This window comes from Erithacus rubecula (assembly GCF_903797595.1).
Source record: "Erithacus rubecula genome assembly, chromosome: 9".
NCBI lineage: Eukaryota > Metazoa > Chordata > Aves > Passeriformes > Muscicapidae > Erithacus > Erithacus rubecula.
This window is the reverse complement of record NC_136660.1, coordinates 8,983,581-8,997,970: the sequence shown is the minus strand read 5'-3', so window position 1 is coordinate 8,997,970 and position 14,390 is coordinate 8,983,581. Positions and strand designations below refer to the sequence as shown.

At 39.8% G+C, this 14,390-nt stretch overlaps 1 protein-coding gene across 3 annotated transcripts in view; it reads right to left on the bottom strand.

Moving 5' to 3' along the window:
• Window positions 1-14,367, bottom strand: part of PARG (poly(ADP-ribose) glycohydrolase) — a 60,665-nt gene extending 46,298 nt beyond the window's left edge. Inside the window, exons 1-7 of one of the 3 annotated variants that reach the window (XM_079312342.1) lie at window positions 14,094-14,367; window positions 10,931-10,997; window positions 7,570-8,550; window positions 6,404-6,590; window positions 5,199-5,321; window positions 4,396-4,479; window positions 3,233-3,307 (exon numbers count right to left, since the gene is read on the bottom strand). In XM_079312342.1, the coding sequence (XP_079168468.1) occupies window positions 3,233-3,307; window positions 4,396-4,479; window positions 5,199-5,321; window positions 6,404-6,590; window positions 7,570-8,550; window positions 10,931-10,997; window positions 14,094-14,229 (1,653 nt within the window). In that variant the 5' untranslated portion in view covers window positions 14,230-14,367. Of the gene's footprint in view, window positions 1-3,232; window positions 3,308-4,395; window positions 4,480-5,198; window positions 5,322-6,403; window positions 6,591-7,569; window positions 8,596-10,930; window positions 10,998-14,093 lie in introns of all 3 variants that reach the window. The other 2 variants (XM_079312343.1, XM_079312344.1) reach the window with 2 other exon arrangements.
• Between the last annotated feature and the right edge of the window lie 23 nt (window positions 14,368-14,390).

Below are 14,390 nucleotides of genomic sequence, written 5' to 3'. Positions count from 1 at the left end.
ACTTGGTTTTGCCTGGAAGTGGAATGGCAAATCTAGAAGAAAGAAAAATAAAAATTGCTGCAGTACATAGCACTGCTGAGCAAAAGCATGTAATTAATACCCAGCCCATCATCATTCCCTGAAATAAAGCTGATTTATAACACACTGTGGGTTCCAATACTGCTCCATCCATAGTGATTTCTTCACATTTCCTTTTCTACTTGTTGTTTACTCTTTCCTAGCTTCTAAGTAAGTTCTGGGCAAAGAGATGCAAGGATCACTTCCAAGTGACAAGAATTTTGCATGTTCAAAAAAAAAATATTAGCACTAATAACTTTCATCCACTAAGTAAGAGAGTGAAGAAATCCTAGGTATGCATGCCATACCAACAGACAGATGGCAAAATAAATTAACATAAGACTGTGGAAATTCTGTAGAGAACAGCAAAAGTGTCAGATGTCTGAAGTAAACAGCCACCAAGATCTTTATATACATTGTTCTATGAACAAGTTCCATGTCCTATGTACAAGTTCTATGAAATTGTCAAAAGAAAAGAAAAGAATCCAAACTTCCCAATTTACTTCACTGTACAAAGAGGAATTATACTTTCACACATTAACTGACATTCAGGAGAATCCTTTGAAAAGTGTGAGGGCTCCCTCTTCTGACAACACTTTGACCAAACTGCAGAACTTGTAGGTTGTGTTGTTCCTGAAAAAAATCTTGGCTCACATACATGATATTTATTTCCTATTATATAAGATAGCTGAGAGTGTTTTAATCTTAAGGGAAAATAAAGCTAAGTCAAATAAACTGGTAACTATTGTTATTATAAGAAAATTCACTTAAATCTTATAAAGCAGTGTTTAAAAATAGTTTTGTATTTTGACAGCATAACTTGCAAGGAACTACCTAAAATAGGAAGCCCGGCAGAAGACTGATATGACAGTATTTAAGAGATTAATAGATGAGGTGAGCTCTGTCCATAATCAGAAGATAAAACAACTAACAGCATATAACCCAACACAGACTATTGAAGCAATATCTGAACAACCCTCAAAACAGACATAACTAGATTTACAGACACAGCTCCCTTCTAAATCAGACTGCAAAATCCCTGGTTGAGCAGGCACTGAAAGTCAATAGTGCCCAATGATATAAATACATATCTGACAATCACAAACTGCTTTAATATTTTTCTTTTAATACATATATTCATGGAATCTCCTTCTGTTGAGCTGCTGCCACTCCCTTTGGGCTGACTACCCAGGCCAGCCTTCCTTTTAACCAACCTCCTCAGTCTTGGCTGGGCAAACCTGAAACAGCTCCTCTGTACCCTCAAAATCATAGGATAAACAAGAAAATACATAGGCCAGTGATAAGCCCTTAATCATGAACTCACAAATACAATAAATTCAAAAGCACTACAGCTCACTATAGCCAGCATATTTAGGTCATTTCCACAGAGGATGTCAACTTTCACCACAAGACCTGCTCACTTAGACTTGTTTGAAAGCTTTTGTAAATTAACAAGATGCCTTGTTAATTTACAAAACCTGGAAAGTTCACACATCCCTTTAAAATACAAAAATTCAAGCATTTCTCTGCAAAAATCTATCCCTTCCACATGCCCTGTTCATTAAACACAATACATTCAACTAAGAAAGAGACAGGGCTTGATTTTGCTCCTGTGTTTACAAGAGGCGACTCTGTCACAAGCACTTCACCGTTTCTTATTTAAAATACTGCTGCACACTCTTTAAACTTGGACAAAAATCTGTGTATGAAACAGATCTCCTCCCTTCATCTGAGAGCTACACAAATAAACCATCACTCCCAGGATACAGAAATTTCCTTTTCATCCTCATGAAAGATTGATGCCCAATCCCTAGTTTATTTCCCTATTGTTCCCTCTCCTCTGGAGACAGCTGATATTACTTACGCTCCCTGGCTGATGATCTCTCAATCTAATCACCCACAATTTCCAAAATCCCAAATGCACAGTGTGAACACATCAAGACAAGCTCAGTTGTGCCTGTAGCAATCTGACAGAAATGTGGTACGTTCCAGAGTCGTATTTTTAACTGAACAGCACTCATACTTTAAAATATTCCAAATATGTATTCTTCAGTAACACACCAACAGGCCAAGTTAATTTCACTTAGCAGGAGAGTCAATAGGAGCAGAGACTGTCCACAGCTTCTACCATGGAGCCATGTCAGTGACCCCAGAGATGAGAAAGGGGAGCACTAAATCTGCAAGATAGGCGGGCACAGCAGCTCTCACCACCGGGATTTTTATAGGTGCCTTTTGTCAGTAGTAACAATACTGTGCTCTAAGCAAAAGCAAATTCATTCTGTGAAAGAGCACTCCCCACATGCAATGGAGACAGGCAACAGAGAGAACAGAACAGCTCCTCTGATCACACAGCCCAAGCAGACATCTATTGGCATACATAACAAATAAAATTCACTTCAAATCAAATTTAGTCTCCACTGAGTCTCAACGGAGCTTAGCAAGTCCCTCTCAAGAAAACAAGTGTGTGTGTTTTAGAAGTACTTCTCAAATGTTGAAGAAAAATACAACAATTTCTACTGTATCTCTTTTAATCTTTTATTGTGCATCAGTTAAAATAGTTTCTGATTGTCAGTCAGGATGTACATTAATAGTAGTCCAGCTTGCATTTGAGACCTACTTTTCTATCTTCCCCATCAAAGTACTAATACCTAATACTTGAAGCTATAAAAAACCCACCCTAGTCTTTCAAAGGCTCTATAGTTTAAATTCACCATCTCACCAAATTGCAAAATCTTCAGCTATGCCAGCACAGCACAGTCTATACAAACACCACTGCAACATAACATTAAAGTTTTACAAAAAAAGGCAAAAAAGACCAACTCTCCTTAAAACCAAAAAAAACCACCTCATTACACTGGAACTATTAATACAATTTCTTAATAAATCTGGTTGCCACAAAACAGGAAAAGTGCATTTCTACCACCTTACCTTCAGGAGGCTTAGATATTACTGAAGAACCCATATTACATGCATAAAATTTAAAATTTAGCCACTTTATAAAGTATAATTATTGTTTCAACTGAAACTACCATCTAAATAGCTGCTCACTTAGATATCTGACAACTGGAAACATTTACTCTTAAAAATGGAAATAAAGCCAAAAGCATTGAGACATATAGGTAAAACAGTCACTTTTGTATTACATTGCTTCCTATTTTAAATTAACTTGTTTTACCTTTTCACAGAAGTCAGTAAGGGCTGTGAAGTCCCATTTCTTGGAATAAGCAACATTGTACCTCAATATGGCCTCCTAAGGAAGAAGCACAACAAAATAGAGGCTATAGATCATTACTAATGGAAGAAAAATCATTTTATGAAATTTCCTTGTTGAAGCAGCAGCACCATCTAGTGGTTAAAACCTGCCACAGAGCCTACCAAAATCCATAACACTTAATTTACTCTATTAATATAGAGCAAATCCTTGATACTGAGCCCTCTGTTTTGGCTTCAGCCTATGGGGGATTTCTTCTCCTAAAACATAACAAGGCAAGGCATATCTCCCACCAAACAACATAAATGTTTCTCATCCCATGCCTGCTCTTGCTAACAGTACCAATAAAAGTATTTAAGGTATAAAAGCAAAATAGCAGAAGTTGTACCAGTTTAGGAACTTAAAGAATCAGAGCCACAGCAAAATTAAATAGACACTTTACAACACCACCACCCTTAAAAATTTCACAAGAAAAAAATACCAAATAAAATAACATCAAGGGAAGTCTCAGTTTTGCTGGGGAAGCTCTATTTGTTCATTTAAAGTTTATCTATGGCTTTTGCATCCTCCTCCTTCCCTGTCTTTAAGATATAGCCTAAATTACATTGTTCTTCACCAAAAAAAAACATAATAGTAACTCTAAGCAGCTCCATATTCATGTTACTCTAAGACTACGTGCCAACACAACTGTAAGAGTTATCAAAAGAGCATTTGTCTCCAAAATCTGCAGATTTTTGTCAGCAGCTTGAATTGTGATTTTAGTGGAGTGAACTGATGCGAAGAGTTACTATTTCCAACTCTCTCACCTGTGCATCCCCGACCATCTGGCTACACAAAACCCTCACACTGTTTACCACAGACTAATATATACTGCTGGGCAAACACAACTTTAGGTAGACTTTAAAATGGCAATTCATTTAAATGATCTGAATAAATTCACTGGTAACACTTAGTACTCATTAAGAACCTTCATTCTTTAGGAAATCCCTTGAGCAGCAGAGACTTTTTCATAATTTATTTTTCTAAGTCATTAAATAAATAGAACAAAGTCAGAATCACTGGCAGTATACAGACATAATGAATGTATTCATATGCATATAGACTTGATTTTAAACTGACAGGCTTACCTTCAAATCATGTGAGCAGGTAAATTTGTTAAGTAAGGCAGTTTGGATTAGTTCCCATCGACTTCCAGCAGTTCTATCCCCATTCTTTAAAGTAAAACCCCAAAATAAAGTAAAATTAAGTTATTCAAAACATAAAGACACATTTACTATCACCTGTAAAACTAGTAAGTGAAAAGACTGAGTATTTAACAGAGGCTGTAAGAATTTGTTTCTGAGTGGAGTATCAATAATCATTATAGAATTTTTACTATAGGACACACTTGCTGACTATATTCACCCTAGTCTGAAGTATTTCAGTGGGTATGTTTAATTCTCAAGCAGTGACAAGAAATGCCAGACCAACAAACCATGCAGGGATAATCTCTGCAATTGTTTTAGCAGAATAAAGGTCAAGTATACCTCGCTGTCAGCAATACCTGACAGTTTTATAATCAAACCGTGCTTACAAATTCATTCACATCTGTTGAAACTGCAAATTGCTTCACACAAAATACATAACATATAAATACATAAGTAAACAAGCACATCATGTATAAGGAGTTCAAGTTTGTACTCCATACAAATACAGAAATATATACATCATCAAATCATTGGGTAAGCAAAATAATTACCAGGATAAAAAAAGTCTGCTCTGTCTGAAGCATCACGCCCCAAAATCCAGTTTTTCAGACTTGACTTTCTAATTCTATAGTCAGTCTGACAACTGAGCAAATGCAGTAAACTAAAAACTCACCTATGTGGAAACAAACTTATTTGATCACACAAACTTATTTAACCACACAACTGTAAATACTTAATCTTACCTCATCCTCTATAGGATATAAATTTTGTTCTGAGCAGGGCATTTTAACATGCTTGTTGTCCCACAAATCTTTGTAGTGAGTTGGAAAAGGTTTAGGTACTTCTCCTTCCCTTAGGAGATCTACCTGTAACACAGAAGGACAGAGGGAAAAAAACATCAGTCTCTACTTTCAAGTTTTTAAATGGAAGAAAAAGTAAGCAAGAATAAAGTTTAAAAAGCCCTCATCTACAGCCATCCTTTTTGGAAAGGGGAAAGCTACAAACTGATCACATGATAGCTACTCGGAAAAAAAATCCATCTGTTAATCTTACATTATACTTGTTGAAAAGAATGCCACCTTAACACACTCAAATAAAGATAATATATTAAATTACTATATATCCAATCACCAGCTGAAGATTTCCTCATTTATCAATTTAAGTATCTACATATTTTCATGTAAGTATTTCAAAACGTAGTTACAAATGTAACCATAGTCATGTGCAGAAATAGTATTTTTTAACCAAATCCTGAAAGGGATGAGGAATCATAGACAGAGCAATATCTCAAGTTTACTCCACAGAGTATCAGAAAAGTAAAAAGGAACACCACATTCTTAAAGACTTAATTTGCTATTCAGCCCTCTAGCAGCACTAGGTCTCTTGGAATACGTATTTAAACTCAATATGCCTTTCTTTTGGTTGGGATTTATCCATCACCCCGTAGTTTTACAGTCACATTTTGTTTCAATAATAATTGGATTGCAAACTACTCCAAAGGATTAAAGGAAAACTCTGCCTCATTCTTTGTCTTTTCCATATCTTGACTATCTTGAGCCTTTTATATGTCTCAAACCCAAACCATAATCACATTAAAATGAAAATATAGCATGAAAATGTACCAGTTTCACTTATAGATGTATTTAAATTTCCAAACTTTACAACTCGGTCAAGGAAGCACTCACAACCCCGCATAAAACAAAAATACTTGCCCTTAACAAGACAGAGGCAGCAAAACCATTATTATGTTTCTTCTGGATCTTAATATCCTAATTCTATGCACCAGAATAGCCAATTTTCAGGCAAATCAGTTGCCTCAGTCCAGTTGCAAGGAATGGCAAGAAACAGTACAAGAAGGATGTCAGAGGGTAAGACCGAGAGGTGTCATTTCACAGTCCTGCGCGCTGGGGCAGACTGTGACTGGAGGCACTGCAGTGCGTTACCGTACCCTGACGGTCACCGTGTGGTTGGCCGAGGGCCGCAGGTGAGGCAGGCGCGCCCCACACGCCGGCGTCCTTCTCATCTCCTCCATCGGGGTTCCAAACCACTTCTTGTTGGTTGGCAGAGCGGGTGGTGCGTATTTAACAATCTTCCTTCCTGGCCTCTGGGGTTTGAATTCACACTTTTCTTTCCTGCTGTTAAAATACAATGCATTGAAACATTTTATTTCCACTGAAAAACGGACAGGTAAATATACACACTTCCACCCCAGGGTTACAATAACAGCAGTCAGTTTATTAGCCAGACTTTGCTGCAGCCTCAGGCCAAAGCTTCATTTGGGGAGAACTCCCACCACCACCAACCTTGCCCTCCCCAGGGCACACAGCTCCATGTCTACCAAAACACTCATCTCTACAGGCTGACTAAACCCTTCACAGAACTGCAGTGGGTTAGCAAAGCAGGATATTTCTCTGCAGAGTCATGCTCCTTCCCAACAGAATCTGTTTATCCATTAGACAATGCCCCAGTAAAGATGTGCAAAACTACTTTCCTGCCCTACTTGAAGGACTTATGTCGAAGAATTGCATTTTATATCAAAATACAGTCCTTTTGTTTCTGTTCACTCCTTAGATGCTTATTCACTTTCTCAGCTCCCACTGAAATCAGAGGTCTTCAGAGCAAGGATTATCCTTTTGTATTTACACAAAACCTGGCATGCAGACTCCTGCATCATGCACAGGGCTCCTGTTTCCATTGCTGCAGTGTAATCACCAGTCCTTCACTCTTCCAAATTATGAGCCAAACAAAACAAACCAAAAAACCCACCCAAACCCAAAAACATCAGCAAAAAAACCCAAACATCTCTACAGCTGCTCTCAAAAGTGAATTTTTCTATGTCTATTTCAATTAAAGCATCAATAGCATTGACAGTTCTGCAAAACACATTCACTATTTTTGACACATCAAACTACTAAGAATTCTAAGAATTCTGGACAAAGATATCCTTCAAAGAGCCCCATTAAAAAGAAGTTATTTCAATTTTACATCAGATGTTTTGTTTTTTAAAATACATTTTGCAAAGCTCTTTATACAATCCAGCCTCTGAAATTCTATCACCAAAGAGGAAATTTCCAAGCATGAAAAGAACAGATAAAGAGACAAACACAACACTACCTTTTATCTTCAACTTTAGGTATCCTCATGAAGTGAGAAGTGATTTTGGAGTCTCTCTTCACACCCTGTTTTGCACCTTTGCATTCTGATGATGGGGCAGGAGAGGTCCCAGGTGCCTTTGCATGCAGACTGTCCTCTTTAACAGAATTATCAACTTCCTCAAAGCTTCCACAGCCTCTGGCAGAAAAACGTGATTTCCTTGACTCCAATTCAGCATCCCCATATTGAAGTCTAAAAGATTTGTTTATGGGTTTTGACACATTAACCTCCTCTCGTTCATCTAGAAATGGACTTGTTTCTTCATCGGCCTCTGACCCATGACAACTATTTTTAGAATTATCCACATCCATTGGTGATTCTGGTTCACTTTCTTTCTCAAAAGCAGGTGAGTCCCCTGAACTGCTCTGACATTTGCTCAGTTTCCCAGGACCTCCAAGATCAGATATAGAGGCATCACAACCAGCATCTGAAAGTGGACTTTCTGGAACTACATCCCCTTCCTCTTGCTCACCCATTAAACAGACAGAATTGCAACTCTTCAGCTTCTGTGAATTGCATGAAGCCACTTGTCCATCTGTCTCAACGTCTTTTGCAGAAGGTTTTGAATTCCCTGTTTTTGAAGCCTGGCCTGCTGCTGTTAACTTCCTCTGAGTCCAAGTGGCACTGCTTTCTTCACAGCCTCTCTGCTTGCCAGTTTTGTTCATCTGATCAATGTTGGCATTTTTAAACAGGTCTGCAGACTGCAGCCCCTGCACGGGATCTATATCTAAAGCTGCATCTTTTTCCTCAGTTTCCCAGTTACACATGCTGCCTGTCTGAGGCAAATTTACTTGCTTTGCACCAACTTCCACCGATATTTTTGCATAATTTTGCTGACAAGTATTTTCTTGTTTTTTCACATCATGCTCACAAAAGTTCTCTTTTTTAATGGAAGTCATCTTAGGATTTGCTTCAGTATTGTTATTAATTTTGCTTTGTAAGCTGTGGAAGTAAGGGAATACAATGTCTTATTTCCAAATGAAATTTCTGTGCATATTTTTTTAAGGAACAATGATAAACAAACAACAAAAAGTATAGATTTTTATTCGTTCTACTCGTAAGTGAGCACTACCAGAAGCAACAGATTTTACTGCACTGGGGACTGTAGCTCACAATAAACTATTTCCATTTAAAGGCTCCAAAGGATGATCAATCACCTGCTTACCTCAGGAATCGATTCTAGTCATTCATTATCCTTATTGTAAAATCTAAACATTATGATGCTATTATTTAGCTATTTTCTCAGATAAAAAAAAAATAAATTGGAAGGTGTGATAAAGTTCTCCATAACTTTCATTTTTATCCATTAAATACAATGAGCAGGGATATCAATGGTTTTATGGCCATAGCCTCAGAACTACAAATTCATCAAAAAAAAGGGCACAGCAGTCCATAGTCTCCTATTACTCCCTTACTTTTACAAACAGCCTATGACACAAAAAAACTCCATACAAAAGCTCAAGCGTAAAATATATTTCAAATTGATAATAAAAACTAGAAGATACATTAAATCAGGAGGTTTTTAAGAGAAAAAAAACCTGATTTATCATCATGTAAGGCAGGGCAGAATGGAAACACATCCTAGTGGTTACACAGGGAAATGAATGTGAGTTCTGACCAGATGTCAGACAGTCTTTTCATATTTACATACTAATTTATGTGTCAGTGTACTGATAAAGAAAATTACTTAGAGGATACATCAGTATTTAAAAAAAAAAATAACCTGACTAGTCTTGGGTGAATACACCACTTTGAACAATATCTTTTCCTGAACGTATTGTTACAACACTGTACACTCCCAATGCAAATTGAGTATACTACACTCTGTATGGCTGATCACTGCTCAGCTTTCCATTTATACTAAATAAGAAAATATACAATTACCACCTAAATATACCATCCTAAATTCAGCCACTAAACATTTTAATAGACTATAGACTCCTGAAGGTATTAGCTTTCTCCATGAATGGTAACAGATCCTCTTCTAAAAGACCACTCAGGATAAGGAGAGATGATAGCTTGGAACTTCACAGACAGGATGATTATTTGAAAACAGAAGTAGGGCTTTATTTCATGATAATTTAACTTGCATTTATTCCTGCAAATTTTGATAAACAAAAACAATAGTTATGATACTGCTGTCGTCTCAATGACTCATTAAAGGTACTGACAATACCTGTTGCCAACTTGAGAAATTAAATCTAACACAAAGATAAATTTCAATGAAAATTGGAATGTTAACTGCAATAGAGAGGCACATGAAATGTTTGCACAACAAATCTGCCTCTTAAATTTGCCTAGGCTCTAATCTGTCAGCTGGGATGTAGAAGGGCTTAGAAGAGCAATACTCTAACAGGAATTTGAAAAAAATTAAATAATTCATTCCCTCCTTAAGAATCCTCTTAACATCCTTGATTTAGTGGAACCTCTAAGCCTGTAATTAGCCCTGCATACTTCTGTATTAATCATTACCACAAGTCCTCCCAGCTATTTTTAGCACTGCTATGGACTTCGATCTCTATTTATTAGTGAATATCAAAGAAAAATAAACCAGCACATTTACAACTGCAACGACAGAAAAATACTATCTGATATTCCCCTGCACCAGACAGTTACACTCTTTGGAGTATGACTTTAAGGCAGTCATGCAATCACTGCTCCTGACAGGCTACATTAGATGAAAATTACCTGACACCATTTAGCAGCAAAAGTTTGTAACATCTTTCATGAAAAACCTCGGTGCACATTTGAGCACCTGTAAATTCTGACTGTAATGTTTAAACAACAACTGGAGTCCAATGAGATAAACCAAATCAGACTTTTGTCTGTAAATTGACAATAAAACAGTGAGTTGGTCACAGGACTCTCAGAGCAAATCTGCAACTGTAAGCACCCTATGTCAAACAAAAATGAAAGAGAACCTGACCAAAGACATAGTCTGATATTACAACTAAATTGATCCAGTGTTTGGCTGCCACTGGAATTAACACTCTCACTTTGCCTTCCCTTGCTCCAGGTTCCCATCTTTTGCTTAGCAAGAGCAAAGCATTTATTCACCTAAACAGTGAGGTGCTTCAGGAATCTATGTCAGCAGTAAGTTTGGGCTTGGGTGTTTAGAGAGGATGGCTGAAGGACTAGTTTAGCTGTTTGTAAGTGAAAGTATCTGTGTGTTACTCAAGAGGACACGCCATGGTAAGGAGAGCAGCAGAAATGGCGCTGCCACCATTTAGCCAGCTGTATTGGCAACCTGCACTTCTAGCTCCCACAGGTCCCCTCAAAGAACAGAAGTTTTTAATGAACAGTTTTATGTTGTGCTTTTTACCTTCTGGACTCCGTTGTCTTGGATCCTTTATTCTCCAACCAACTGGTAATTGTCCTCTGTTTGCAAACTGAAAAACCACAGTCCATTGTTATTACATGAAACATGATAAAACTGCAACATCAGTGTATATAAAAAATATATCTTGTACTGGGTGAAGATAAAAACACCTCCAATTAAGCCCTCATTAGCATCTCTACTGTAGGGTGCTTCCAGACACTAGCAGTATTACAACTACACGTGATGCAATATTTAATTTGTATCAACCAGCAGCTGTGGGTTTTGTAATAATCTTTATAAAACTGAGGTATGGTGTGTGGTGGGATTTGTTCCATCCAACTTTTTTTTTTTAAATATAGGTAAAAGGTTAAAAATACACAGTGAATGTGTAGAATTAAAACAAATAAACAAGCAAACAAAGGAACTTGAACTTTCTGGCTTTCGTCATTACCTTTAATCACCACTAAAGTGAGCCCCAAAAACTTCTGCTGAATTTTGGAATAAAGAGGCAACATGGCATAACTTAAAATCAAAAAAAAAGAACAAACAACAAGGCATCTTTCAGGACCCATCCAAGAACTTTATTAGTAAGCAGCATACTTTGAACATAAGGCTCAATATAAGCATAGCACACACTAGAAGTGACAAACACTCAGAAGTAGACTTTTTCCTTTCTCCTCCATCCATGAACAGCTGGAACAGCTTTTCAGTGCTTACATTCCTAAACAGCAACAAGATGAAGGACATAATTTCTTCAGGTTTACTACCAACAACACAATTCCAGTCTTATCTATGTGTTGCTGCAGCTCAGACAAGCTTTCAATACAACAGCAACAAGTAAACTAATTATGGAAAGACCTGGTGGGAAAATAGGGAGAAAAAATTCAAAGTAATTCTTTCAAAACTGGAAATAAGTCTTTATTAGTATATGGGGTGTCCATTTTTGTTGTTGTTATTTAAAGATATTCTACAAATTTGGCAACTAGCTTCAATTCCCTCTTTCCATTTGCCAAGAGAAAGCATCCCCCTGTCACTGCTAACTGTGCAAGGTGTTTGCTCACTGCTTTCAGCAGGGTAAGGAAAAGCTGGAGTACTTTTGTAACAATAGTTTTACAGAACTTCAAAACCACTAAGTCAGATCTGGTTCTTCTCATCCTGAGCATGGGAAGTCTCAGCAGAGTTCTGCAAATGGAGGTAGTGTAACTTGTAACAAAGATAGCTTAGGCCATAGGTAACTTAATATACATTGTTTCATAAACAGTTTCCCTAACATTCAAGGCCTTGAATACTTTTTTACAGCTGTTCATCAGAGGATACCACAATTTTTAGAACTAGCAGTAATCTCCAGAAAACACTAAAATGATTTTCAGTTATTCTGTAGTGGCCCAAAAAACAGTGCAAAACTGCCACCATGTGACTGGGTTACCAGGGAGCAGTGCCAAGCTGGATGTAGGCTACAAGCACAAGGGTACCTGGGCCCTCATCAGCCATTCCAACACTCAGCTTCACCCCACTCACACACAAAAAACAGACTGACAGATTTTATGAACTAAAATGCTTTTATTTCCAAAGATTCACTGAATTTAAATCTAGCAGTCATTCTGATTAGCAAATTTCACCTTCTTTTAACATTTGAAGTGTTGATCCAAACTACCTACAGATAAATAGCCAACAGAAAAAAAATAAAAACAAAACAAAAAAACCACCCAAAAACAACATACCAAACAAAAAATAAAGACAAGACAAAACACAAAAACCTGAAGAGGCGTGTTAAAACAGGACAAATAAACCTCTTCAAAGGCAGCTGACTACCTCTTGAGGTGTAAACTTGTGCTGACAAAGAAATACTTATTCATTAGCACAATAAATAGAAATGATGGCAGCAGCACCAGAACAGAACACAAACAGTTTAGTCTGAACACCTGTGCAGCCATATAAGCCCTCCAACCAACACAGCACACATCATTTTTATACTTCCAGCACGGCTTTTTGTTACAGATAAGGTGGAGAAAACAAGAGCCAACAAAAAGACAAGACATGCTTATTCTCAGCATCAACAACAGAACCAGACTTTGCTGCCATTTTTTTTTTCCCAATGGAATCTCTATTTCTACTCAAGGCTCCCCAAACAATTCCCATTAAACAAATCATCCCCTACAATCTACCTTTGAGGAAAACACCCTAATTTTCAGAAGATTCCCATTTACTCTGTAGGAGTGTACACCTCTAACTCCAAACTATCATCTACTCAAAACTGCCTCTTAGTTAGGGGTTAGTGAGGTTTAACTCATCAGCTGCAGATAACAGCAAATCTCTTTGGGATCTTTTCCCCTTTCCATGCATTCCTTTATATTCCTAAAAGCGGTGCGTTAAAAATTTATTTTGACAGCTTTAGTTGCAAATATAAAACAGAACTAATGAAGCCACGAGGGAACATCGTCTACACAGCTTTGTTAGGCGGCAGGAGGAGAAGCCACCCCACCCAGCGGGGCCAGCAGCGCTCCAAGCTGGCAGCCACGTGCTCCTGCGAGCTCCTGTCATTACTCCTGGCACAACCCCCGCCAAAAGCCTTTTTCTCCCCGCAATAAGTATTTGCCCCTCTCTTGCGGAGAGCCTTTAGTGGCTCACACCGCTCGCTCTTCAATGATTTGCACTATTAGTGGAAACACAAAAGCAGTATGAAGATCCTGCACGCAAAGCCCTCTCCAAGGGGAAGCAGCGTGCACTGACCACACCACCGGGCTGGGGTACGGGGGACACGCTGGCAGCGCGAAGCCAAGTTAGAGACAATTCCAGCCCGGCGAGGAGGGGCAGCTGCGGGAGGCTCCGTGCACGGACAGGCACACGCGGCCCCGCCGTGCAGCGCTGCCCAGGCCGGCAGCAGCACGGCACAGATGCGCTGGGCGGCGGACAGGGACACTCGGAGCCCCCGGCCCGGCCGGGGCTTCTCCTCCGCTCGCCCAGCCCCAGGCGCACCGCGGGCGGGTCGGGCTGGCGGGGGTGCCGAGCAGCGCTCCCGGCCCGGGCCAGCTCAGCGCTGCTGAACCAGAGCAGGCTCCGCCGGCCAGTCCCGCACCCGACAGCGAAGGGGAGGCCGCGGGAGGCGGGGGCGGCACGGACCCAGCGAGTCCCGTTACCCGCCCGCCGCCCCGGGGCCGGTACAAACCTTTATTCCCCACGGCGGTGGCGGAGCTGCTGCCCCCGGGCCGCTCCTGCCGCTCTCCCTGGGAGCCGCCGCCGGGGCTGCCGGGGCCGGGCCGGGCTCTCTTCTGCGGGGGTTCCCTCCCGCAGCCCGCGCTCATCCTCGGCGGGGCCGCCCTGCCCGCCGGGGCCGGCCAGCACCCGCCCCCCGGGGACGGCGCGACGCTGCGGCAAGGACCGCGCCCGCCCGCATCCTCCGTTCCGCACGCCGGGCTCTTCCCAAGGCGCGGGGGGCGCGGCGGGGCCGGGAGCGAGCGGCGTC